The following is a 26,150-nucleotide window of genomic DNA, read 5'->3' as shown; positions in this document are numbered from 1 at the left end:
AGGTTACTGTTCGAGGTGATGGAGTAGAAACACCAAATGTGTTGATAGCACTGAACAAACTTTAATAGCAAGACAAAATGAGACTCAGCAACCCTGAGAATCAGTTCAATGAGAGCAGTGGACAAAATCTTACGTCCTCACGGTGTCACGCGTGTTTCTTCCATCATGTGCTTTCTGTGAGTCCCGCACTGGCATCACAGCTCACGTCCTGTTAGTGAAATGGTCGCTAATTCCAAAGGGAAAAGGTGTTTCTGCTCAGCAGCATTAAGTGAGGAGAATAGAATAAATTGCACGTGGAGTGTAATAACATCCATGATGTTGCCTCAAAAACCTCCGAAACTTTTCTTTAAAGGTAAAGTAATATGTCAGTTTATGAACACCGAATGTGAGATAAATCTTATCATCGCCCTCAATTGTAAATGCTTGCTTTTTGTTTTTTTTGAAGTTCTTTGTTTTCATGACACAATCAGGGAAAAACCTTCCTCATGGACATAATACTTCCTTTGACCCGCCCCAGATGGATGAGCCCCCCCGCCCCCCTGAGATAACATGCACCACATTGAGACGCCGCAACAGATATTTGAACTCACAGATGTCAACATTTGAAAAAAAAAAGGCTTTGCTACACATCTGAAAACACAGCCTGCAGCATGTGTGGGTTTGTGTGCATGCACTTTATGACAATAGAATCAGCGACCTGATTCACTTCAATAATCCACTCATAAGAAGTGGAGCCCGTAAAAGGAATGGGATCCAATCACTGCCGTATGCTGCTGGAGGCGGGCATGGGCTGACGTCGCCCGATAGCATTAACGCTACAGACACATAAAACGGCTACTAAAAGCACTCAGACTATTTAAGTTGCAGCATCAAGTCCAGATCTGGGCCAATTGACTTCCAATTCTTGTGGGACGTCTCAGACAGATTGAAAAGAGTTGAAAATAGTATAATAAGTGATGATTGAATAATACTTACCTGTGGAGCGCCTGTACATGAAAAGCCTGGATAAGCTATCAACACTCTAACCACTAAACCAGTCTAACCGCTAACGTCATGTCACATCCACAGCCTCCTGATCAACATGGAGGATGCTAAGGTGTGGCCTGTGGGGTCGGAGGCTGCAGTGCTGGAAGACTGTTGGCATTAAGGCAGATCAACTGTAAACTTCCTCAATGCTCTTGAGCTGCGCCGGCCAAGCGTGCAAGCACCTTTTTGCGCCTTGAAACTCCCCTTGATGGCGCCATCCGCCTCCTCAGGTTCAACGGCAATCAGACGGCATCGCATACCGGGTACCGTCCCACCCCCTCTTAGGGGCTGTATGGCGGGGGCTTGTCCTCGGGATGGTTGTGAGGTGGGGAGTAGCGTGGAGGAATCATGGTGGGCCAAAGGTGACTGGCTCCAGACTGGGAGTCGTCTGACAGTCCGGAGGAGTCGGCCAACATGTAGGTACCCACCTGCCCACACGGAATGCAGACATCATTCATAAATGAGCCGTCATGCCAACCAGCTTGCACCTTATTGGACACAGAATGTATGATCATTGTGGAAAACATGGCATCCAGTTTTAGCGTTGGAGCTTCTGAGATGAGTGCAGGTGTTCCTAATGAAGTGTCCAGCAGGTGGACCAGCTACCTGTGCGTCATAGGCGCTGTATGGCGGCAGGCGGGGGGCGGTGTTGTAGTAGGAGTTGACAGAGTTGGTGGGTGGTGGGCCTTCTGAGGGCACCGAGGCCGTGATGGCCTCTGGTTCAGATGTGCTTTCTGAGGTCTGAGAAGGTGTCTAAAACACACGCAGTAATAAAACGGGTTAGTATCTAGCGACGCACACAATGTCACCAACGTCCCACCATGTCTTTGAAGCCACCCAGCACGGCAGCGGTGATGATGCCCAAGAAAAGAGCCACGATGTTGAGGATGGTGGCAGACCAGAGCAGGTGGTAGAGGTGAACCACATCCTGACAGCTTTTCACGTCGGTGTACTCGTGGTAGCCGCCGACCACCTCCACGCGGCTAGCCCAGTGGACGGGACAGAGAGGAGCACAAGCCCAAGTCAAGCCTCAAAGGTCAGCAACGGTGCTTAAATGTTCCGTGGGGACGTAAATCAACTCAGCACAGAGGAGGTCACGGACACACACGGCATGCAAGGGAAGACACGCTTCTACGACGGCGTGTGGATTCTTAAGGCGGGCCGTCACAACAGGGGTGGGCAAACTTCTTAAATCGCAATGAATTTTAAAAAATTGGCCGGGGGGGGTGGACTATATATTTGATACACACATTTTATAATTGAAAAACAGTCCACCTGGAATGAGTTGTCTTATCGTATGTGGAAAGTGTCATACAATGTATAATGTAAACAATGTATGTGGTTGCAGCTGTGGCCTTTTTCTTCACGGAATAAGACACCCCAAATGTACAGGAATAACCTTCCTCTTGTGTTAGCTTTCTGGTATCATCTCTTATGTTAACGGGTGGGTTTTGACCCATGTATTAAATCAGCTATAAAATACACTAAAAACAATAAGTTACCAACAAATCTCTTGGTTACCTTCTTAGGCTTCCTCATCCATGAAAATGTTGCTTTTAATACTTTTGGTGTGGGCATGTGGGCCTTTTTTTGTCACTATACCCCTCCATTTCTATTTCCAAAAATGGTAAACTGAACCTCAAAAGAATCATATTCATAAATTGAAGGTTCTTTTGTTACCTGGCTATTACTGAGGGATATAGAACATATCTCTTAAATCAATTCGTTTGATTTATTTTCTCATTTTAGTATTAATCACTAAAGAAACATCTATGGTGTTGGGGTGAATTTTGACCCATATATATTCATGTCAAGAAAAGGTAGAAAAAGTTATCGTTTTCAGCAACAGAACTTTAGTATAAAGTGAAATGAAAAAGCAGAACAGGTCCAGATCTTGGTTCACTGTACTTCTTGCCATTCTTTCCATGATCCAAATTGTAAATGTGAAATCAGCCATCAGTCAAATGAGTGAATTCCCCTCACATGTCTGGACCTTGTTTTTCTGCTGGTATACTGAAAAAAAAAAGCGGTCAAAATGAGAATCCCCTGAAGCTTCCATGATGAGAAGAGGAGCTGGTTGTCATTGTGTTGGCTAATTGTACACTTATGATTTCGGTTGTGGCTCAAAATATTGCTTTACAGTCATATTATTATGACCGGGTCGAAACCGACCCTAACAATACAGTAGTCATCATTTCAACCAGACCATTTTAAAATGTAGTAAAAATTATTTTTTTGGTTTGACTTTGTTGAAATAGAGTTTCCTGACAAAGTCAAAAAGCCTTGAAGCAATAAACAAATGTTATGTGATTCTTTTTATGCATTCAAATGTAAAACGGGTCGGTGCCGACCCTAACACAAGAGGAGGGATACAGGATGTGTGATATACAAAGTGAATAATGAACCATAAAACAAGTTGTGTGTTACATACTATACGTATACTATACTGTACATATGTGTAGACTTGTACTACATATAAAAAGCTCCTAAATCATCAACATTTCTCAGATTGACTGACTTGTAAGTCATGTTGCCAGCTTTTATGTTAAAGTTTGTATTAAATACATTGGAAGGATCTGGCGGGCCGGATGTGGACCCCGGACCGTAGTTTGCCCACCCCTGCATTACAAGGTCTAGAAATGAGGGACCTACTTCCAAATCATTGATGGTTTCTTAAACTTTTTCAAATCTTTATTCTGAAGTCCCATTTGAGGAGGCTCTCTGCAACAAAGGTTAAAAAGAAAAATTCTTCTTTTTCTCCCACAAAAAGTGGCAACAAGCAAAGGACCCGCTTCCAAAATACAAGTAATACGGGAATACTCACCTGCCACAGTTGTACAGGTCGCAGCAGTAACACGTGTTGCTTCTCACACGCAGGTTGCAGGACGTGCGAGATGACGTCTGGCAGGCCACCTGAGCAGGACACATTTTTACATTTTATTCAGAGTGGGAAATGTTGATTTTTCATGCATATATATTCTATATTCTGCAATTAATATACATTTGACCAAAATGGATGCGTCTTACGTCTCGTTCAGATGCAGTCTCGCTCGAGTGGTAGTCACAGCGTCCTGCATAGAGAGGCCTCAGGTCCTGCAATGACCAGTATTTTACTGTATGTAGTATATACAGTATATACATCGTTTACATGCAATATAAACATATTAAGACACAGGTGGACAATTTCGCTTTCCTTTAGAGTTTCAATAATCCCTCGCCACCCTGCGCTTTGAATTTCAAAGTTTCATTCATTCATTCATTTTCTACCGCCTATCCTCACGAGGGTCGCGGATATGCTGGAGCCTATCCCAGCTGTCTTCGGGCGTAAGGCGGGGTACACCCTGGACTGGTGGCCAGCCAATCACAGGGCACATATAGACAAACAACCATTCACACTCACATTCATACCTATGGACAATTTGGAGTGGCCAATTAACCTAGCATGTTTTTGGAATGTGGGAGGAAACCGGAGTACCCGGAGAAAACCCACGCATGCACGGGGAGAACGTGCAAACTCCACACAGAGATGCCCAAGCGAGGAACTGAACCCGGGTCTCCTAGCTGTGTGGCCTGCGTGCTAACCACTCGGTCACCGTGCAGGAAAATGTCGATATGAAGTAAAATACAAATATAAGGCATTCAGTAGATGCATTCAAAGAAGGGGCAATGTATGTCAACTGTATGTATGTCAACTGGTCACTAGGTGTCAGGTGTTATGTAATGTTCGGTGAGACACACAAGCACCAGAGGGGATTTCAGGAACAACAGGCTTTTTGAAGGTTGGAGTTATGTCATAACAGGCAAATCATCACACAGTTAAGAATGCTAAACACACCCTGCTTTTACTCTACATTCGATACTGCTTTTATTCCCATATTTTGCTCCTACTTGTCCTTTTTATATTGTTCTGCATCAAATTAATCACCCACGCAAATAATGCCAAGAAGCTTACACTCCAACCATCTAATTTCACATAATTAGTGGTTACCTAATGTTTGCTGTGCATGATGGGGGAATGCTCTTGCTGCTACAGAATATCTTTGTAAGGCTGGCTGCTGTTTACTGCCATGTACATATGTTTAATTCCCACAATCTAAACCCACACGGTGCTTTAATGGGACTGGCATTTAAGCATACATGCCATTCACATCTATAATATACATACATATAGGTTTGGTTATGTGCTGCAGCAAAGCTTCAGTTGTACTTACAATGTGCCTGGCGGCAAAAACTCCATCTACAATAGCGCAGCAGAAGGCAGCCACCACCCCGAAGCTGATGAAGACAATGGAAGCCACTAGCTGGGAAGGGAACACAAAGCACAGCGGTGCATCAGCTCTATTGCTCGTTCAACATGCACATACCTTTGGATTAATACAACCCATACAGCATGCTCAGTTTGAGTTCAATCAAACATGGAGCGTAGAGGAAGGAGGCAAGGCAGCAGCAGCTTGGAATGAAATCTGTCTGGGAGGTCTCCTGCTCCAATGAACACGTCCATTCAATTGACAGCAGATAGTCCGACTGCTGGATACGTCTTCTAGAAAAGCTAATAACCGCCAGGGTTTCTTATTAGTGCTAGGTCAAACAACATTAAAAGCAGTGGCTGTAGGCAACCTCCTGGTGTGTTTTTTTCTTTAACTCAACAAGATGGCAACAGCTGAGAAGAAGTAGGAAGTACACACCTGAAAATGGGAGAATTTTCACGGATGGCTATGAAGGACGTTCAAAGTACTAAAAGCTAAAATCTTGGCAATAATCCGTAGTCGTGTGATTTTGTGTCAGGTATTCACACTCTCATGATCTCTTCATGGCCAAGGCAAAAGAGCTTGTTCTTTTTCAATGCGGTGGAGTGGAGTGTTGAGCTGCGCTAGCAAGGCCTCTTGCAGTCCGACTGCTGAGGTTGGACGTAATAAGACATAATAATAATAATAATAATTAATAATAAGTCATTTGAAACTTCTTAAAAGATCCTGAGGGTTATGGATCGAAGACCCAAAACATTTCCCTGGCCCTGAGCCGGAGGATCTGATTGGCTGTCCGTCAAGTCACAGAACAATCCTCGGCCCAAACAAAGGTTGTTTGTGTTGCCAAGTGCAGTCCAATAACCATCAGACGCCATCTGTGAGAGATACGTATGTTTAACAATAAAAATGACTTCAAAGATCCGGTCTCATTTGGAATTTGGAACACAAAAGCACCAAAAAAAGAAACCTTTATTCTGGCAGGACAAGGAGATCCCACCTGAGATGTTGATGGGGTGCCATTAAGATCTGGGATGCTTTGTCCTTCAATGGAAAAATAGCTCTTCAGGTTGTGCAGGGGCGTCAAACTGCAACTGCCCCTCTTGACTGAAGGCCCTCTCCTGTGTCGCAATGGCTTTTTCGACAGGACAACGCTGCAGTTGACAGTGCCCACCTGACAAAGGAGGAATAACCTCACTCTTCCCCTCACCGAACTCCAATTGGAGCATTTGGGGATGGATGGCAAGGCAAGTTTACAAAAATGGTCAACCAATGGTTCGAGGCACTGGAAGCCCTCAGTGAAGCCATCTTCACCACTTGAAGCAACATAACATTGGTTCTGTTGCTGCTGTATTGTGCAGGAAATTTGTTATTATAATAATAATAATAATACATTTTATTTGTATAGCGCTTTTCAAGATACTCAAAGACACTTTACAAAAGAATGACGTTGAATAGAGCAAGTAAACAGAATAAAAGACACACCAAAGTACAACATTGATTGGTTAATACACAGCTAAAACATGAGTAAAAGCGGGGCGGGGCGGGGCACAGCAGTCAGGTATAAAAAGTTAGATATTTAGATAGATAGACTCCCTTTATTGTCATTGCACAAAAACACAGTAGTGAAATTGCCAACGAAATGTCGTTGCCTGGCTCCCATATAATAACAGACACAAAAGAAGATAAGTAATAATAAATAATAACAATAATAATAATGTGGAGAATAAATAGACACCAAATATGAACAACATAATGTAAAGTGCAGTGTGAACAGTAAATTGCACAAATAATTTAAATAATTTAAATAAATAATAATAATGTAAGTAAGGTAGAGGGGCTTATTTGGCATTGAGCAGTCTGATGGCCAGGGGGAAGTAGCTGTCTCTGAACCTGGTCGTCCTACAGCGGATGCTGCAGAGCCTTCTCCCCGACGCCAGGCGAGAGAACAGTCCATGCTGGGGGTGTGTGGGGTCAGAGCAGATCCGATGGGCTCTAGATACACACCGGCTGTTTGCTATGTCCTTAATGGGGGGGAGCTGGGTCCCGATGATCTTCTCCGCTGTCCTCACCACTCTCTGCAGTAACGTCCAGTCCGAGGCCTTGCAGCTCCCAGACCAGACTGAGATGCAGCTGGTCAGCAGGCTCTCGATGGTCCCTCTGTAGAAGGTGGTAAGGATAGGAGGGGAGAGGGAGGCTCTTCTCATCCGCCGCAGGAAGTGCAGTCGCTGCTGTGCCTTCTTCGCCAGAGCGGAGGCGTGGAGTGACCAGCCGAGGTTGTCCGTGATATGCACCCCCAAGTACTTGGTTGTGTTCACAACTTCCACGGCTGTGTCGTTGATGCTGAGTGGAATGTGGCTGGGTCTGGATCTCCTGAAGTCGACGATGATCTCCTTTGTTTTGTCAACATTGAGGATCAGGTTGTTCGCCTTGCACCAATCCAATATTAAAAACAGATTTAAAGAGGTGGGTTTTGAGTTGGTTTTTGAAGGTGGGAAGGTCAGGGCAAGCACGGAGTGAATGGGGCAAAGAGTTCCAGAGGGTGGGGGCAGCGATGGAGAAGGCTCTGTCTCCCCAGGTTCGGAGCTTGGTCTTACAGGGGAGTGCCAGGAGGTTTGAGTCTGAGGAGCGAAGGGGACGTGGGGGATTATGTGGATGGAGGAGGTCTGTGAGATATGGGGGGGTCAGATCGTGGAGGGCTTTGTAGATTATGAGAAGAACTTTGAAGTGAATGCGTTGGGGGACGGGAAGCCAGTGGAGGTTTTGGAGGACCGGGGTAATGTGTTGACGGGAGCGGGTGGAGGTGAGGAGGTTGTGAATATATTGTAGTTTGTTGAGGGTTCTGGAAGGTGTACCGTAGAGAATACTGTTGCAGTAGTCCATTCTGGTTGGGATGAATGCATGGATCAGGGATTCAGCGGCAGAGAATGGAAGTGATGGACGGAGTCGGGCTATGTTCTTAAGATGGAAGAATGCAGTCCGGGTTAACTGTTTGATGTGGGGTTCAAATGAAAGGGTGGGGTCTAGGAGGATACCAAGGTTGTGGATGAGCGGGGATGGAGTGAGGGTGGCGCTGTCAAATTGAAGATGGAAATTATGGGTGGGCGTTGTGGTGTTTTTGGGACCGATGATGATAATATCTGTTTTGTCACTATTAAGTTTGAGAAAATTTTGTTCCATCCAAGTTTTGATATCAGCTAAGCAGTTGGTGAGGGTGGAGTAGATGTTGGAGTTGATGGAGGTGGTAGAAATGTATAGTTGAATATCATCGGCGTAGCTGTGGACACTGAGGCCATGTCAACGGATGATATTGCCAAGTGGAAGGATGTAGAGGATGAAGAGAAGAGGACCAAGCACCGAACCTTGGGGAACACCTTGCGGTAAAGGGGCTATGGAGGAGGAGCAGCTATTTATGTGCACAAACTGTTGACGGTTGGTGAGGTATGATTGGAGCCAGGACAGAGCAGAATCGGTGATATTGAGGCTGGTTTTGAGGCGGGACAGGAGGATACAGTGGCTAATGGTGTCAAAGGCTGCGGTGAGGTCTAGGAGGATGAGGATGGTAAGATGGCCGGAATCGGAGGAGAGAAGAAGATCATTGGTGATTTTAAGAAGAGCTGTTTCAGTGCTGTGTTTTGGGACGGAAACCGGACTGGAAGGATTCAAACAGGCTGTTGGAGTTGAGGTGAGATTGAAGTTGAGCAGCTATGACACGTTCAAGGATTTTGCACAGAAAGTTGAGGTTGGATATGGGACGGAAATTGGAGAGGTTATTGGGATCGAGACCAGACTTTTGGAGTGTGGGGGTGATTGCCGCCAGCTTGAGAGACTGTGGGACGGATCCAGTGATAAGGGAGGAGTTAATGATACTTGTGATCAGCGGGGAGATGATGTGGAGGCAGGGTTTGATGAATGAAGAAGGGATAGGATCCAGGGAGCATGTTGGAGTCTTCATACCGGTTAGGTGTGAATTTGGAGAGTCGTTGGGTGGAGCCAGATAGTGGAGGGTCAGGGGGAAGCGAGTGAGCCGAGGGGGGGGTTTAGGGAGCTGTATATTTTGGTCATTTTGGACTGGAAGTAGGTTAAGAAGTTGTTGCATTTGGTGGTGGTGAAGGATGAGGAGGAGTTGTCATTTGGCTTTAGCAGTGTGTTGATTGTTGAAAAGAGGGATTTAGGATTGTTGGAACCAGATGTAATCAGATTGGAGAAGTATCGTGAGCGGGCAGTGTTTAAGGCATCTTTATATTGCTGTAGAAAATCTGTGTAAGCTTGAAGATGAACAGTTAGGCCAGATTTCTTGTACAGTCTCTGAAGCTGGCGTTTACGGGTCTTCATATTATGGAGCAGAGGGGTGTACCAGGGGGCAGTGTGGGAGAAGGAGACCAATTTGGTTTTTTTAGGGGCCAGTTCATCAAGACAGGAGGAAAGGGTATTGTTGTAGTAGGAGACAAGTTCAGAGGGGTCCTCAGACAGCGGGGGAGGGGAGATAGCAAATTTTGTGGTTAGAAGTGAGGTAAGGGCATGAGGGTTGATGGATTTGAGATTCCTGAAGGTTATTTGACGTTTGATTTTTGAGACACTAGGAGATGTGTGTAAATCAAATGTGATGGCCAGATGGTCTGATATGTGCAGGTTATGGCTAGTGAGGTTGTCAACATTGATACCAGTAGTGCAGACAAGATCCAGGATGTGTCCTCTGGTGTGGGTGGGGAAGTTAACTTGTTGAGTGATGGAGAAACAGCTGAGAAGATCAAGGAATTCTGTCGCAGGTTTGGAGTTGGAATTGTCAATATGAAGGTTGAAATCAGCGAGCAGAAGGATGGATGATGAGATGGCATTTAATTGGGTGATGAGGTCCGTAAAATCTGATAGGAAAGAAGAATTTGGTTTTGGGGGGCGATAGATGACAGCAGTGACAAGGGGGGATGGACCGGACAGTTTGAAGGCAGTGAATTCGAAGGAGTTAACATTTTGGAGGGATATTGGAGTGACTTTGATGTCCTTTTTATATATGACTGCTGTGCCACCGCCACGTATTACATGACCATGTTTCCTTTCTATGGGGCTTCTACGTGAGTAATTCAAGTAGCAGACATATTCCATACCACCCGCTTAGACTCCCCATTCATGAGTCGCATTCCGTCCTTTAATGTTGTCAGCAAACATAGCGAGAAAAATATCAGCCAAAAGTGTATCAGTGAACATAGGTAGATGTGTCCACACATACGTACACTGGAGCCATCCTCCACACTCACAGCATATACAGTAAAGGTAAACAGACCTCAGAAAAATTACAAAAAATGTGGATTGGTGCATCACTACATATGCACCTTATAATCATTTTTACAATATAAGAAATAGCTTTTATATATATGAATAGCTTGTTTTTTTATTGCCTGCAGTCTAAGTAAATAAAGGCCCCAGTTTACTGTATGTACATCTATTGTCTATTAATTCCAGCCTGGCAAAAATGGAAAATAGCTCAACGGTATTGAATGTACATCTCCAACCAAAGCGCCAATCAAATAAACATCATTAACTAGTTTTAACGTAACTAGACTCTTCATGTAAAAACAGGACACGCATTGCCGTGACATCCAAACTCTGCTGCATTGTTAAAAAAGGTGTCACGGTCCAAAGTCATTCCTCATCTGGGTTCTGACAGCCACGCTCATCTGCCGTTACATTCCAGCATGGACATCTGGCCTGCTCCTCTTACACCCCAACTTCTATTCCGGGACGCATCTCACTTTTAGCTCTGGCACAAAGTACAAACCCCTGTGGACGCTGCCAGACTTGGCTCTGCATCCTCAAGCACGGTAACTGTGACTTGCACATACTGTCGCTTTAATGACATAAGACAAGGTGACACCGAGCACAAAACCTACCATCTGCCTCTTGTTCTCTATCAAATGAGAGCCGATGATTCCCAGGAAGGAGCCAAAGCCCAGCTGAAAGCCAAGAGAAAATAAAAGTCCATTAGAGGATTGGGCTAAAGTGTCATGATGATAAATCAAGTCGCTAAGTGCCATGAGCAATGTCATGCTCTGGGGAAGACTTACAACATGATCATTTTTACATGACATTTATGGGAGATTATTCAAGAGGATCGTTTATCAATGTGGTGTGACATGGGTGGAGAATATACATGTATATATTTAACAGATAACATGGTCTGCATTTGAACATTACACAGAAAACTGGAAAATCACCTAAATGTTGTTACCTGTGGGTGTTTCTATAAAGGCTCTTGGATTCACAGGAGCTCACAAACATGGACGACCCATAACAACGCATATTTTTCATATAGTCGAAACCCTCAGTCATACCTCGTTTATTGTGATTACTGTCATTGGTTTCAGATCTGATCATGATCTATATAAAATCATAAAACCTCGTTTGGCGGTTTTAGGAGGTGTTTTAATAACTGTGTTTGTAGGTGGCATAGGTGGATCTCATTACGTCCATTAGCTGTCTACACAGAACATAAAACGACCTGTGTTCATGCTCATAAGGATTGTGAATGATGGGCAAAAGTCCAATAAAAGTATAGTTTTCCTTTAAGAATGTGTCTCAAATGGACTGGTGAAGGTGGACAAAGCAGCCAAAAAGTTACCACTTCCACACACAATGAGAGGAGAACCTTTTTTCCAATCAGTCTCAGCATAGCATGTCGGCTTGGCTGTGCTGGCTCAGTCTCCATGTAGTATGGAAGGTAATGTAATCTCAAGGCATGTTTCATAGCATTACTGATGCCTAGTACCAGAATACTTCATTCATTCATTCATTCATTTTCTACCGCTTTTTCCTCACGAGGGTCGCGGGGGTGCTGGAGCCTATCCCAGCTGTCTTCGGGCGAGAGGCGGGGTACACCCTGGACTGGTCGCCAGCCAATCACAGGGCACATATAGACAAACAACCATTCACACTCACATTCATACCTATGGACAATTTGGAGTGGCCAATTAACCTAGCATGTTTTTGGAATGTGGGAGGAAACCGGAGTACCCGGAGAAAACCCACGCATGCACGGGGAGAACATGCAAACTCCACACAGAGATGGCCGAGGGCGGGGACCGAACCCTGGTCTCCTAGCTGTGAGGTCTGCGCACTAACCACCAGACCGCCGTGCCGCCACCAGAATACTTGTCTTTCAATATTTTTTTTTACTAATAATAGGCCATAGTCAACCACAAAAAAACAATCATTTATTAATTTACAATGTAAATGATATTCGAATTGTGATTTTGCAATGGACGACTGGAATGCATTTCACACCATTACTACTACACCATTACTACAGGCATTTCAAATGTACTTTTACACATGAAGAAACAACAGTGTGTTACTTTAAGCTACTTTAATTTTAGTTACAAGTTGAGAAAATAAATCAAGGGAAGTACAAAAATGTGGGTGTATCTACTGTGCAGATTTCCTGCTAGCCATGTACTGGGGGTGCCTAATTTTCACTAATTGAGGATACGCTACTGAGTAGGTTTTGGGGGTTGTGTCCGGGAACCCGAAAATATGTACATTTTTACTGGGACAAATATGCGCTAAATATTTTGTTTAAGTCAATACATATATGTATATATTTTTGAGGATGTTCAATCCCTCAATATAGATCAATGTAGATCCTGAAATAATAATTGAATTGATATTAGCGACTTGAATTAATTAAAATTTTAATTAATTAGCCTTTTTTGCATGCGGCCCTGAAGGGAAAAAGGTGACAACCATCTAACCTTTGGATGGAGAAATTAGGAAAACTGTTGATAGCTTTTTATACAGTATCATGCTGTAATTTTAAGGAAGTTTTAACGGAATTCATATAGGAAACAATATTCACAAAATACAGAATCATGTCGAAAAATTGCAATGTTGCATAAAATGTCATTTTCTTCCGTAATATTGTTCAAATTTTGAAACCTTTATATGTATATACTGGGTTCATTGTGCATGCTGACGTCTGACGTGGGCTTTGGATGGGACCGTTGGCTCGTGGCCCAAGATCCTGTTCTTTGCCCAAAGGTTGTCTCTCATTTAGAAATCAAGGTTCTCGGGTCTGGAGGAAGACTGGACAGGTACAGGAGAGAAGCTGCCTGAGGTCCAGTGTGACGTTCCCTCATTTTCTGATGATTTGGGGTGCATTGTCATTGTCAGCTGGTCCTGGTCCACTCTGTTTTATCAAGTGCAGAGTCAAAGCAGCTGTCTACCAGGAGATATTGCAGCACTTCATGCTTCCATCTGATAAAAACCTTCTTGGAGATCCTGACTTCATATTCCAACATGACCTGGTGCCTGCCCACGGTGCCAAAACCACTAGGAGCTGGTTTACTGACAACTGCATTACTGTGCAGGATTGGCCTGCAAATTCCCCTGACCTGAACCCCAAAGACAATCTGTGGGGTACTGAGAAGAGGAAGCTGAGTAACATCAGACCCAACAACAGAGATGAGCTGAAGGCCGCTATGGAAGCATCCTGGGCCTGCCTCCATGCCGGACTGAATTAAAGCAGTGATTCGTGCAAAAGGAGTATTGAAAACCAAGTATTGAATACAGTAATTCAACATCTTTTTCAGCGGCTGGAAATTGTTTTGATGAAAAACTCGAATTTTATTGACACATTTTTTGGTTTTCATGAGCTAAATGCTATCAACATTAAACAAAATACAATAAAATGATGTGTAATAAATCTAGGATATACAGAGGTTGATATTTTTGAATGATATTACGGAAGACAATTGACCTTTACACAATATTCTACTTTTTTGACATGGCTGTGTATATGCTGCTGAAGGCTAAAAGGCGAATGCAGCGGAGAAAAGACATTTATGGGAAAGACTCTCAGCGCTTAATGACTGATGGCTGATGCTGAATAATGAATGTGAGGAAAACTCACCCCACTGAGACCTTCAGTAATTGGGAGTGCTTGCTTACTTCACATCATATTGTGAAAAGTGGCAGTGGGTTGTGTGTCAGTCACTTCCACTCACAATGAGTCCCGGGTAGTAGCCGCCAACGGTGATGTTCTGTGTCCTGGTTGTCGCTGCCAGGCCGAAGATGAGAATGAGCACGGACACAATCAGCAGCATCACCGTGACGATGATGGATTTCCTCTTCCTCCTCTTAAAGGAACCTAGGAGCAGACGAGTACTTTCACACACAGGAGTCGTAACGCCAGGCAATAAAACTGCCCTGACTTTGATTTACAATGTTTGGAGATGGGACGTTTATCCTCCTCTGCTCATCTTTGACCTTTGCTGTACGCATCTTTTAAAACGCCTCTGTGATACAGAACAACTGTTCCTGAAAGTTCAAGTTAAGCGTTTAGGTGAAACAGGAAGAGAAGAGAATTGAAATTGGACCTCAGCTGACATCTGGACTCAGATTTCATTCTAAATCAATAAGACCAACATAGAAAAATACATTCATGCTTGAATTGAAACTGGAAACTGGCACAGCAATTATAGATAACCTGCAGTATGCAACGTATTTTCTTTGGTACAGTATTAGCAGCCATTTTTCCAAGTAGGCATGGGCAGAGTATGCAAACCCCATGCAAAGATGCCCAGACGTGAGCAGTCAGTAATTTCAGGAACATGGAAATGGAAGAATGACAAAAGCTCTGCTTCTTCCTACTCTTTTAGGACATGTTGAATTGTGCAAATGTAAGCATGTGACATAACCGAAACAAATAAAACCATGACCATTACCATGAAGCTACTGGATAAGAGTAATTAACGTTGTGTATATCAGTGCCATGAACATTTAAAGTGGGTAAGATACATGTGATGATAGCTCACAGCTATGACAACTGACACGATGTCGGATCAGTCACAGCAAAACACATCTTGGAGGAAAAAGTGACACATTTTCACATAGTGGGACAGCAACATGACCTTGATGATTAACTATGCGAGTTCTCAGTCAGGGCGACCATTTCCTAACATGGCCTATAATCATGATCTCAACTTGTGAGACGACTTTTATCACTTGAATGATTCACTGTTTTGACCACACACAGAAGTCCACAGACGCACATCAAGTCAAAAATCACCTCTTGTCTTCTGACAACATCAATCTCCAGAGCCGCAATTACCAACCACAAGGCATTTAGCCCTGATAGCAAATCCCATTAGAAGAAATTTCATTATGTCATCGACGTCTTACTTACAAGGGAAGTCTGGCTTCTTTTACAACAGAAAACTGGGGGAGTTGCCCCCTGTCGGCCATTAGTGGGAATGCATTTGAGCAGGGACGGTGGTCCAGCAGAGGTCCCCAATAGGTAGCCCGTGACCTACCGGTAGCTTGACACCTGACTTTGGGTAGAGTAGTACACCAAAGGATCCAGTTGGGATCGGCTTCATATACTATGAAGAACAATTACATTTTGCCAGTCATATAAATAAAACAAACATCGCTCCCCTCGACTTCCGCGGGTGCGCTCACACTTGTCACGTTTGGTACATTTGCCCTGTTAGTTGAGTTGGTTTGGTCGACTTCCAATGCAATCACCCGAACTCTGGTGTACATCAAACAGTTCACGACTACAGACATGAACCAGTGCTAAAATCATTCATTCATTTTCTACAGCTTTTCCTCACGAGTGTCGCGGGGGTGCTGGAGCCTATCCCAGCTGTCTTTGGGCGAGAGGCGGGGTACACCCTGGACTGGTGGCCAGCCAATCACAGGGCACATATAGACAAACAACCATTCACACTCACATTCATACCTATGGACAATTTGGAGTGGCCAATTAACCTAGCATGTTTTTGGAATGTGGGAGGAAACCGGAGTACCCGGAGAAAAGCCACGCATGCACGGGGAGAACATGCAAACTCCACACAGAGATGGCCGAGGGTGGAATTTAACCCTGGTCTCCTAGGTGTGAGGTCTGCGCGCTAACCACTCGAGAGCCGTGCCGAGTTCTAAAATCAAAGCAAAAATAATTCAGAAATATTTATTTTTTAATTTTCTACCACTTGTCCTCACGAGGGTCGCGGGGGTGCTGGAGCCTATCCCAGCTGTCTCCGGGCGAGGGCCAATCCCAGGGCACATATAGACAAACAACCATTCACACTCACATTCATACCTATGGACAATTTGGAGTGGCCAATTAACCTAGCATGTTTTTGGAATGTGGGAGGAAACCGGACAAAAAACACACAATTAAAGTAAAGTGATGATAGTTGGAGACCCATCTTTAATAAACTATGTAGTGCTTAAATGACAACTAATTGTTATAAATAATTACTATGCATACAAGAACGACTTCTCTGCCACACTTGAGTAACTTCTACGGCCACCTGAACAAAACATACCGATTTAGTGTGCAAACAAAGCCCTACAAGTGCTGTCATGTACCATTGTGGTTGTTTGAAGTATCCACACGGTGCCATCGGAGCATCCAGCACACAAAGAGGCTGCACCTGCAATGACGCGCCACGGCCTGGATGGAACTGAAAAATATGTGATGTAACATATTTTTCGCTTATAAATGCTCAGCCTTTGTGTTTTAGCCGATATCCTGCAGCCGCATTAAGCAAGACGGGTGAAGTACACGAAGAGGCATTATTCAGATACACCGGTGACCTTGCACAGACACACACACCTACCGATGCTGGTCTCGGAGAGAGTCAGCCCGCTGGACTGGAGGCTCGGTGCGGGAGGCATGGCTCGGCTATGGAGGGTGGATGGATGGATCCCACCGCTTGTAAATTAAACCGGCGGTGTGACGACGTATTCGCAGTAAATCTTCCAGCTGGCCGTCCGTAGTCATTGAATGAGATGAAGCGTCTGAGCTACAACCGCAGCGCCCTCCCCTCCACTCCGACTGTGGCCGAGGCGGCGTCACTCACATGCCCGCCTCTGCTGACACGTTCGTCGGTCTGTGTCCTCGCCGTGTGTCGGTGTCTGGGCAGTGGTGGTGGTAGTAGTAGGGTTGCGGCTATTGGGCTCTGTGTGCGCATGTCATACGGTATGAATATTAAAAAACACACATACTTACACGATACTTCAAGTATTCATTGCTTAAATAGTATGTACATAACGTGAAAGGACAAGTTAAGTCATTTGAACCTGGTTGTCTAATAAGAACTAACATTCGTGATTAGCATTTCACAGCTAACTTAATTTTGTTTTTGTTTTTTCCGCAACCACAACAAATATTAGATTACACAACTGAAAATCCTTGAAAACTCTCATCATTTTGCTTTGTGTGAAAAGTCAACAGCCACTAAAATTGGCCATAATATACCAGGCAACATTTGGACAATGAAGCTAGCATCAACAAGCTAATGAAGTAAACAGTAACTTTTGGTCTTCATCGTCAAACACTGCGCTCCAAACGTACCTACAATAATTTAACATACAGAAAAACATCTTTTAAACCAAATAATAAACACTATACCTCGATTTATACCTCGATACCTTGATTTCACATAGCAACATGATAGAAATGAATGCCTACACCTACCGTTAACTATAAGTGTCTACCCATGACAACGGCTAAAAATGCTACTATGCTAATATTAGCATGCTAACAAACACCATGCTAGTGGTCTTTATGTATTTGTCTACCCATAAAAAAGTAAGGAATGCTTGTATGCTGAAGTTAGCTAACATTGCTAACATTAGCATGTTAACAATGCTAACAAATGCTCTGACTATTTGACCGCACAAAAAAGAGAAACATAGTATGAGCATGTTTCACATTGGAATTTTGGATGAAATGTAAAAAAAAACAATATTTAAGTACTGCAAAAACGAGTATGCTGCTGTTTTTAAGGACATAATGCAATGATCAAATCAAAGATCCTCTTTATGACAGGATTCATGTTTTAAATAACCCACTGGCCAAAAATGCCAGTCAAAGATTAGCCATATGACACTTTTTAAAACTCTATTCAATGTTCCTCTTATTCAGAGATCCTGCTCAAGTCCTTTGTGCCGTCCCATCCAAGACAGCATTGACGGCTCATGTGCGCCCTCTGCTGTCAGACATACGCAACTGCGGCCCATTGAAAACTCATTTTCAAGTACAATGATTCAAAAATTCTTATTTTTGTATAGGTTAGGCAGCCTTAAGTAAAATACTGTACAACCATAGTAATACAGCACACAGCAAGTCTGATCCCAAATGACACTAGAAAGTACAAGCTAAGAGGCGTGCATACATAATCGTGTACTTGTAGGGCCCCTGCCTCATCTTCATCCACAGCGTAGCACCAACCAACTGTTGTACTATAAGGATTGATGCACTGAAGTGACTTTAAATGCAAAAGCTCCACCGGTGGCCCTTTCTCGCAAAAGTGCACCACGCTGAGAACATCCACACAAAGAAGCACGCGCGTATGCACCTTCCAACTTCCAAATAACCAAAATCCTTTTTTTTCCATGACACAATGTCTCTTTTCATGTAAAACGGTCCAACAAAAAGTCCTCCTCTCACACTTGCACCCCGGCTAACACAGTTAGCTCAACGTGACTGGAGTGCAGATGGCGGTGAGGGGTGTGTGTGTGTGTGGAAGGACTCCTTGAACTTATGTTGGACATTTTGCAACAAGGCTGTGCAAGTGGAAATCCTGCAACAATACGTGTTGTGGTGTCATTGACTGTGCTGAAAAGAGACTAAGATAAAAAAAAAATCAACATTTTGGGGCGACAGTCTTTGCTCAGGTGCATCACTTGGACATCACTTGGACATCACTTGGACAGGAGGACAAAGCTGGCGGTGTCTTTGTGCTGCAATGAGCTATAAATATTGCATTCAGGCTTGCTTTAGCACACAATGAGTGATGGTGTGCGTGTGCAGAATGCAGCGCCGGGTCCCAAAGCGTTGCCAAAATGTGGACTGAACCCTCCAAAAAAAAGGACTTAGGAAGTATCCCACCCCCCATGTTTCTCTGTCCTGAGTTCATTCACTATGTTGGGCGTTTAGCTGAAGGAGGCTCTCCGTAGCACTAAAACTTTCTAATGAAATCCCCCCAAAACTTTTGACGAACAGCATTTCAAAAAATTCCTTATTAAGTTTTTTTTTTCCCCACACTTTAATCTGCTATTCCACCGAAAAAGAACTTCAGGTACGGCATTTTTTTTTTTTACGATTGTATAACTGTTTTTCTGTGTAATATTTGATGGAAATGTTCACATTTGATGATGTAGAAGTTGACCTTCTCTCCCTGGTAAGAAGATGGAGCCCAGTTCCACAGAGGGAGGAGCTGAAGAGATTCCGCTCCCGAAAAGTCCAGTAAGTGCAAAAAGTCCATAAAAAGCATGCAAAAAGTTGTTGTCATTTAATTTGCAAGGCAATTATTAAAAAAGCTGCTAAATGTTGCGACTATGAGGGGACACTTACTTGCACATTGCGTCCCCTCTGGGGTGCGTGTGTCCTGGCTAGGAGTCCAGACATCTGGACAGAAGAAGCAGGAGGTTCTGCTTCAAGGGGAGGTCATCTCTCCCAATGAGGGCTACAAAGGTCACCAGAGGGTTTTTTATCATCTGCATGAAACGAGAGGCAGTGAGGATAGCAGCACATCGTTAGCATGCAGTGAAGTGTTGGGTTGTCTTCATATGTCGCTCAGAATTCCCTGAATCTATTTTTTTTTCCTCGAGGACAATGTGCGTTGAGCGTCTTCTCCCCTCTTCTCTCCGCCAGCCTCCAAAGGTGATCCTCAAGCATGGGCAGGAGCTGGAGGAGGAGCAGGAGGAGCTGGCCGAGCATCAGCCTCTTGAGCAGGAAGATCTCAACTTTGAGCGTTGGAAGCGCAGGCCCTTGCCCAGAAGGACGCTGCACCAGAAGATAGGCGACTTGAAAACGTACCTGTGGAATGCCGAGACCAAGGAGTTCATGGGCCGCTCGGGAAAGAGCTGGAGTGAGTTGAGCGATGTTGCATGTATGAATTGTGGCTAAAAACGGCTGTGTTTTAAACGTCTTTGCCCTTGGGAAACGTGTCTTTAGTGCTGCAAGTGTGTGTGTGTGTGTGTGTGGTCAGTGTTTACATAGGTGCACCGACAATTCTCGACAAAAACAGGCCGCCTGGGGACGCGGGGCCCCAGCGGGAGCACGCTGCTCCGAGTCTCGCTTTAGCCAGAAATGACATTCCATCTCCATCTTAGCATGCCCTCCACATCCTTGTTCCCAGGCCGCGGCGACCTCAAACACTGAACTCATCATGCATGCACGTCCCCACTCAGTGCAGGCCAACATCCACGCATCTCCTCATCAGGTCCGATTTGAAGCTTTGCTGCAGGGCATTTAGCACGTGCGCAGCTGGCTTTTTACCTCAAATGTTAAGAAACCCTAGAAGTTAACATCCAGGAATGCTGCATCCCAGCCGTGCCGCCGTGCCGCCATGCCAGTGCACCCTTGAGGAGAAATGGGGCCCATGTATTCTCCAAATAACCCCCCACCCCCCACCTCCACAAAACGCCCTGTGAGTGAGTGAGCGAGAGTAGGAGAGGACAATACCAGAGCAGGCTGATTGGTTGCTCCCTGGAGCTGGCTCGGGCCTCCATGGCTGCAAAGGACCTTCACTACGACGTCAACCGGAGGTTCAATGTGTTCCTCAGTGAAAAGACAGCTGGAAGAATTCTCACTGGGCTTGAACAGAAAGGCCTTTGTGGACCCCGAGGGGGACACCAGACGTGGCTTTAGCGTTCGTACGACCTGTGGAATATGCCCACACAGCAAAATACCTGTCATTAAAAAAAAGAAATGTATATTTTCCCTCAAAATCGTTTTTTAAAACTCTATATGAATGAGAAGTAAAGTAATGTGAAATTAATCCATCATAGACAATAGAATGAATGATTCATCACGATTAATACAAATGACCATAAAGACAATTCATTACAACACAGGAATGAGGAGGCATGAGAAGCGGTGCCCTATCAGAACCAGCAGGTGGTGCAATTCTTCCTTTTCCTTCCAAGATTATAGAGTTCAAACTCTGCCTAGCAACAAGCAGCCACATGTACCTTTCATTCATTCATTCATTCATTTTCTACCGCTTTTCCTCACGAGGGTGGCGGGGGTGCTGGAGCCTATCCCAGCTGTCTTCGGGCCAGCCAATCACAGGGCACATATAGACAAACAACCATTCACACTCACATTCATACCTATGGACAATTTGGAGTGGCCAATTAACCTAGCATGTTTTTGGAATGTGGGAGGAAACCGGAGTACCCGGAGAAAACCCACGCATGCACGGGGAGAACATGCAAACTCCTAGCTGCGAGGTCTGCACGCTAACCACTCGACCGCCGTGCAGCCGCCACATGTACCTCTATTGATGTTTGTCGTGTTTACCAGCTTGCAAAGATTTGACTTCAATGATTACGTTTTGTAACAAATAAGCAGTGATTTGCATTGATGAAAGTACTAAATGACCTCGTCCATTTTCTTTCAGGCCTCATCCTTCTCTTCTATGCTGCACTTTACATCTTCCTGGCAGCCATGTTTGGCGGCTGCTTGTTTTGCCTCATGTGGTCCATTAGTCCCTACCATCCCACCTACAACGACAGAGTGATGCCACCAGGTAAACAGAAGCTCACAACCGTGAAGTTGAACACGATTCTATGCTAGATAATGCAAATACGAATAATCCGATCCAAGGTCAAACGTAAATGTCATAGAGGTGTCATTTAATCTTTGAAATGGACAAAGTTATGCAATATTGCATGTTCCTAATTAAAGTGTAAGAAGAAGTTAGGCATTGCAACATGTACATATGTTGGCTTTGAACGTGAGTACTTCACATCACTTCCTGTGCATTCCTGCCTTCTCTTAACTCCTCTTCTCTTCCTCTTCTTCTGCTCATTCATTTTGGAATAAGTGGTGCAAAAAGCCAAAGAAAAAGTTGAAGTACTGTGCAATAGCACAATGGCAGTTGAAAGATATTACACCAGTAGTGTGTTGGACCCTGGTCTACATCCACTCATGTCTCGTCACAGTTGACTGTCTGTGGGTGTCCACTGGCAGGTATGACCATGGCGCCACATCTGGAAGGCCACGACATCGCCTTCAACGCCTCCGACCGCAAATCGTGGAAGAAATACGCCCGGTCCATGGATGAATATCTGAGACGTGAGTGTGCGATGCTGGGAGGGCTGGGAAGAGTTAAAAGGAAACGGGCTCGCCGTTGGCTAATCCTCCTTGGTACCTTTGTCCTGTATTCTCTTTGGTTCCTGCACTGCATGCTGGGAAGGGAAGCCTCTTTGTGTGCAGGGGTTTTCTTTCCACCTCCCCTTTTATTCATGCATTCAAGCTGACTTGGCAGGGCAAAGCAAAGGTTTATTTATGCCGCCCTCCCCCCGTCGGCCTAACACTTTCTCCCCCCCAGCGTACAACGACGGTGCGCAGGAGAGGAAGAACATCCGTTGCACCCACAACAGGTATTTCATGCAGGAAGACCTGGAGGAGGACGCGGAGAGGAAAGCGTGCCAGTTCAAGAGGTCCTGGCTGGGGGAATGTTCGGGCCTGCAGGACCCCCACTATGGCTACTCGCAGGGGAGGCCTTGCATCCTCCTGCGAATGAACCGGGTAAGATGAGGTCTTCAGGAAGGTGATAATTGTATGTTACATGTGGAATATGCAAACGTTGCCTGGAACTTATACAGGAATCATGCATTTTGACACAGAAAAAAGTGCCATCAAAAGTATCATCATATGATATCAATATCTGGACACCTTCCTGGCCAGACTTCCACTTAAAGCACATTTTGGCTCATCTCCTGGCCTTTGCAGTATAAAACCCTGTATTATGATGTCATGTCAGCATTACATTCAGAAGCTAAGTAGTTATTATTATTTCTCCCACATGCAATGCTGTCCTTTCATCCCTTCCCAATTAACCTTACATCCGAATGGGATGCTAACGAAGGTGATACGGTATCACCTTCGATCGACCTTCAATCAACGATTGTCATTGGATACCACTAAAGAGCAAACCATTCCTGTCTGGACCTACCTCCTGCTGTAGAGGATAAATACTAGATAGGATCTTGCACCGAGCTCTCAGACTTGAGCTTATGATAACCCCAACAGTCCAGTTGCAATCAATTGAATGACCTCGCAATACAATGTGACCTTGATGAATGAGATTCAGACGTTTTCCCACTGAAGGCAAATCCTTGACATGCTAGTAAATGCATCAAAATCCCTCGAATGATTGAATTTTATAAGCATTTGAAAAAAATGTATTATTGTTGCAAGATGTCAGAGTGACACCTTGTGCCCATTTTAGGTAGTGAAGAAGAAGTTGAGACTTGAAATACAATGTACTAGTTGTACTCGTAGCTTTGTTTGGTCTACTTCAAATTCAACTCTATTCCCAAAACTGCTTTATTTGAAGACAATAACTGCTTCAATTGCAATTGGAGCGATTCACTTAAAAATGTCCTGTTTTTGCTTCTAGATTCTTGGATACCTGCCTGGCCAAGGGAAACCAATAAATGTGACGTGTGGAGTGAAGGTCGGCCATCAGCCTGTCCATCCATCTGTGAAAGTATCACATAGTACTACCCAAGTGACCAATAACGTTTGACTGGTGCTCCAATACTGATCAGCTCCAGTCCTGATCACATACAGTAAATGTAATGTGGCACACATGCATACCATATTTAATATATAGGGATATATTTGATATTTAACAGCTGAGTCATAATGTATACTATTGGGTGGCAAACTGTGGCACAAGTACTCCTGCTAATACACGGACTCTAGCAGTACGCGGCAACATGAGAATAAAAACACTACTACAGTGGCAAGAAAACAAGGTCAAATTATTATAAATGATGAAAAATGGAACTTATTGTTGATGCAGATTTCCGTTTCATCTTTTGACACATAGTGAACTGCACAAGCATCGGATTGCAGGAAGATCACAGCACTTACCAAGCGCCCAATCAGTGCTGTTTACAGCCACGAGGGAGCATATTTGGGTGGTATGACACGGGGTTATAATTTCTAAGCATTGTCACATTTTTCTTCCAGAAAGGACCACCAGAAGCCTTGGGAGAGTTACAGTTTTTCCCCAAGAGTATTTTTGACCTGAAGTACTACCCTTACTATGGGAAACTACGACATGTAAGCGCCATTTTTGTTGATAAATGCAAAAGTGTGATGACCTTCATGTATGTGAGATGCGGCTCCCTCAGGTGAACTACTCATCTCCAGTGGTGGCCGTGCGCTTCGTAGGAGTGCAGTACGACACCCACATCCAAGTGCAGTGCAAACTGAACGGCAAGGGCATCATCAACGACTCGCCCACCGACCGCTACCTTGGCAGCGTCACCTTCTCCTTGGAGGTGGGCGCATAGGACCTGCAGGACGGCACAGGATGGTTAGGGTTTGGGTTTTTTTTTGTCCACCATATATAATTATTCTCTTCAGACCTTAAGTGTACCACGACAAGCACAATTACACTCAGTTTCACATGCCTTGTGTTAATTATTAGTACATTTAATCCAACTAAAGACTTTTTTTGGTGTCTATGCAAATCCAAGTGAAACTAACATACATACAAACATATGTATACTGTTTATATATATGTTAGAATGGTTTTGTGTGACCGCGTACTAATATTTTGTGCATATATTTTTAAAACATGTATATTTGAAGGAATATCATGCAAACAATGAATGCACTGTACTTACTTACATAAAACAAGTGAAAAATCGTACTTTTTCCATGCCTTCTTTTATATATACATATATATATATAACTTTTGAAAATACTTTCTGTTCTGTCTTTAATACATCCTGAAATGTGCTACTAAACCTGACGCCAATGTTGTATTTATTCCTGTTATAGCTCTTGTAATAAACACAATGAGATGTACGGTCAACCTTTATGTGCCAAATTAAAAATTAATGAAATATTGGAGTTGGGATCCTTATTTAGTACGTATAATCATAATCACTATCGCTACTGTCAAGTTATTGTCTGTACTGTGTAACAAAACCTCTTCATGAATAAAGCAACATAACCTACATTTTCAACAATACTGTCCCACTGCACAATACAAGATGCATAAGGGTATGCCTGGATGAGTTTGGTGTGGAAGACACAGGTTGACCTCCCATACGTGCTTAGAATCAGCATTCATCTGTTACAGGGTTAAAACTGTCACAGACAGGTTTGGTTTTGAGCAAGACCTTCTCACTCGTCACAGTGTAAAAAGAAGCTAAACACCACAAAAAATAAAAATGAAAAAATCAAATACTCACCCTTTGATGAGGCCTGTTTGAAGTGTGGCGTTTAGGGAAGTGGACATTCTTAACAGTCATACAAGTGTAAAAAGAAGTGGTATCATTAAAATAAAAAGAAGTCTCACTCTTGGAAGACAAGCATGGAGAGGGAAGATGATGGTGTGTGTCTAGGAGGCGAGACGAGGCCTACATTGCAATAAACACCTTTTCCTGTTCTATGGTTATCATCACACAAGGGGTTGGGCTATGCTCCTTAGTGACATTTGTGTACATAACATTTGTAAATCCTTTGGGTTTTGTTGTTGTTTTGACTCTTTCCATTTGTACGGCCATTTCTCAGGATGAATCTCAATTCATGAACTCAATTCCGAAAACGACAAGGTGGACAATGTCATCAATCATGTGTTTACAGTCTTCTCATATGGAACTGGGAACTGATTATGGGATGCACTCAATTGGAATCTGATGCATGTTCTAATGAAATTAAACCATTACCATATTGGGACACAGGGATCAAACTGAGGAAATGTTTGTGTTTTGGGGGTTTGGGGACCCCTTGACCTGAGGTTGTTTAACAGTTGTTCTTTCATTACATGTTTGACTAAATTCTATAAGTGTGAAGCGCCCCACTCCCACAGATGTACGGAGCAACTTTTGGTAATGCCA

The 26,150-nt window shown here is 44.0% G+C and overlaps 2 protein-coding genes across 7 annotated transcripts; one reads left to right on the top strand and one right to left on the bottom strand.

The window, feature by feature from the left end:
• Positions 1–41: 41 nt before the first annotated feature.
• On the bottom strand, positions 42–17,790 carry tmem255a (transmembrane protein 255A). 3 transcript variants are annotated; one of them, XM_058076601.1, is made up of 11 exons: positions 17,749–17,790; positions 16,889–17,230; positions 14,267–14,409; positions 11,159–11,221; positions 5,238–5,327; positions 4,054–4,119; positions 3,851–3,939; positions 3,679–3,747; positions 1,847–2,009; positions 1,633–1,779; positions 42–1,454 (listed from the first exon to the last, which is right to left on the bottom strand). In XM_058076601.1, exons 2-11 carry the CDS (start codon positions 16,944–16,946, stop codon positions 1,308–1,310), a joined length of 1,035 nt encoding a protein of 344 aa, XP_057932584.1. In that variant the 5' UTR covers positions 16,947–17,230; positions 17,749–17,790; the 3' UTR covers positions 42–1,307. The 3 variants fall into 3 exon arrangements, with proteins under 3 accessions (XP_057932584.1, XP_057932585.1, XP_057932586.1); XM_058076602.1 differs by lacking the exon at positions 3,679–3,747; XM_058076603.1 differs by lacking the exons at positions 16,889–17,230; positions 17,749–17,790 and adding an exon at positions 14,484–15,645.
• Positions 17,233–25,142, top strand: atp1b4 (ATPase Na+/K+ transporting subunit beta 4). Of its 4 annotated transcripts, none has more exons than XM_058076608.1 (9): positions 17,233–17,250; positions 19,465–19,521; positions 19,930–20,146; positions 21,683–21,811; positions 22,255–22,359; positions 22,616–22,815; positions 23,690–23,746; positions 24,268–24,360; positions 24,432–25,142. In XM_058076608.1, the coding sequence occupies exons 2-9, from the start codon at positions 19,465–19,467 to the stop codon at positions 24,591–24,593; spliced, it is 1,020 nt and encodes a 339-aa protein (XP_057932591.1). In that variant the 5' UTR covers positions 17,233–17,250; the 3' UTR covers positions 24,594–25,142. The 4 variants fall into 4 exon arrangements, with proteins under 4 accessions (XP_057932591.1, XP_057932590.1, XP_057932588.1 ...); XM_058076607.1 differs by lacking the exon at positions 17,233–17,250 and adding an exon at positions 18,994–19,354 and having other exon boundaries at positions 19,462–19,521; XM_058076605.1 differs by lacking the exon at positions 17,233–17,250 and adding an exon at positions 18,995–19,354.
• The last annotated feature ends 1,008 nt before the right edge of the window (positions 25,143–26,150 follow it).

Source organism: Doryrhamphus excisus, chromosome 6, assembly GCF_030265055.1.
Source record: "Doryrhamphus excisus isolate RoL2022-K1 chromosome 6, RoL_Dexc_1.0, whole genome shotgun sequence".
Taxonomy (NCBI): domain Eukaryota; kingdom Metazoa; phylum Chordata; class Actinopteri; order Syngnathiformes; family Syngnathidae; genus Doryrhamphus; species Doryrhamphus excisus.
Note: the sequence above shows the minus strand (reverse complement) of the source record. Positions and strands in the feature narration are given on the sequence as shown.

Bases quoted from the DNA above. Each gene is read 5' to 3' on its own strand.
- atp1b4 (XM_058076608.1), top strand. From the start codon at position 19,465: ATGGAGCCCAGTTCCACAGAGGGAGGAGCTGAAGAGATTCCGCTCCCG. The intron at 21,812-22,254 runs GTAAACAGAAGC...GTCCACTGGCAG, and splicing joins CGACAGAGTGATGCCACCAG to GTATGACCATGGCGCCACAT. The intron at 23,747-24,267 runs GTCGGCCATCAG...TTTTTCTTCCAG, and splicing joins ATGTGACGTGTGGAGTGAAG to AAAGGACCACCAGAAGCCTT.
- tmem255a (XM_058076601.1), bottom strand. From the start codon at position 16,946: ATGCCTCCCGCACCGAGCCTCCAGTCCAGCGGGCTGACTCTCTCCGAG. The intron at 14,410-16,888 runs GTAGGTGTGTGT...GTCTGCTCCTAG, and splicing joins TCTCTCCGAGACCAGCATCG to GTTCCTTTAAGAGGAGGAAG. The intron at 4,120-5,237 runs GTAAGTACAACT...TGGTCATTGCAG, and splicing joins TTTTTGCCGCCAGGCACATT to GACCTGAGGCCTCTCTATGC.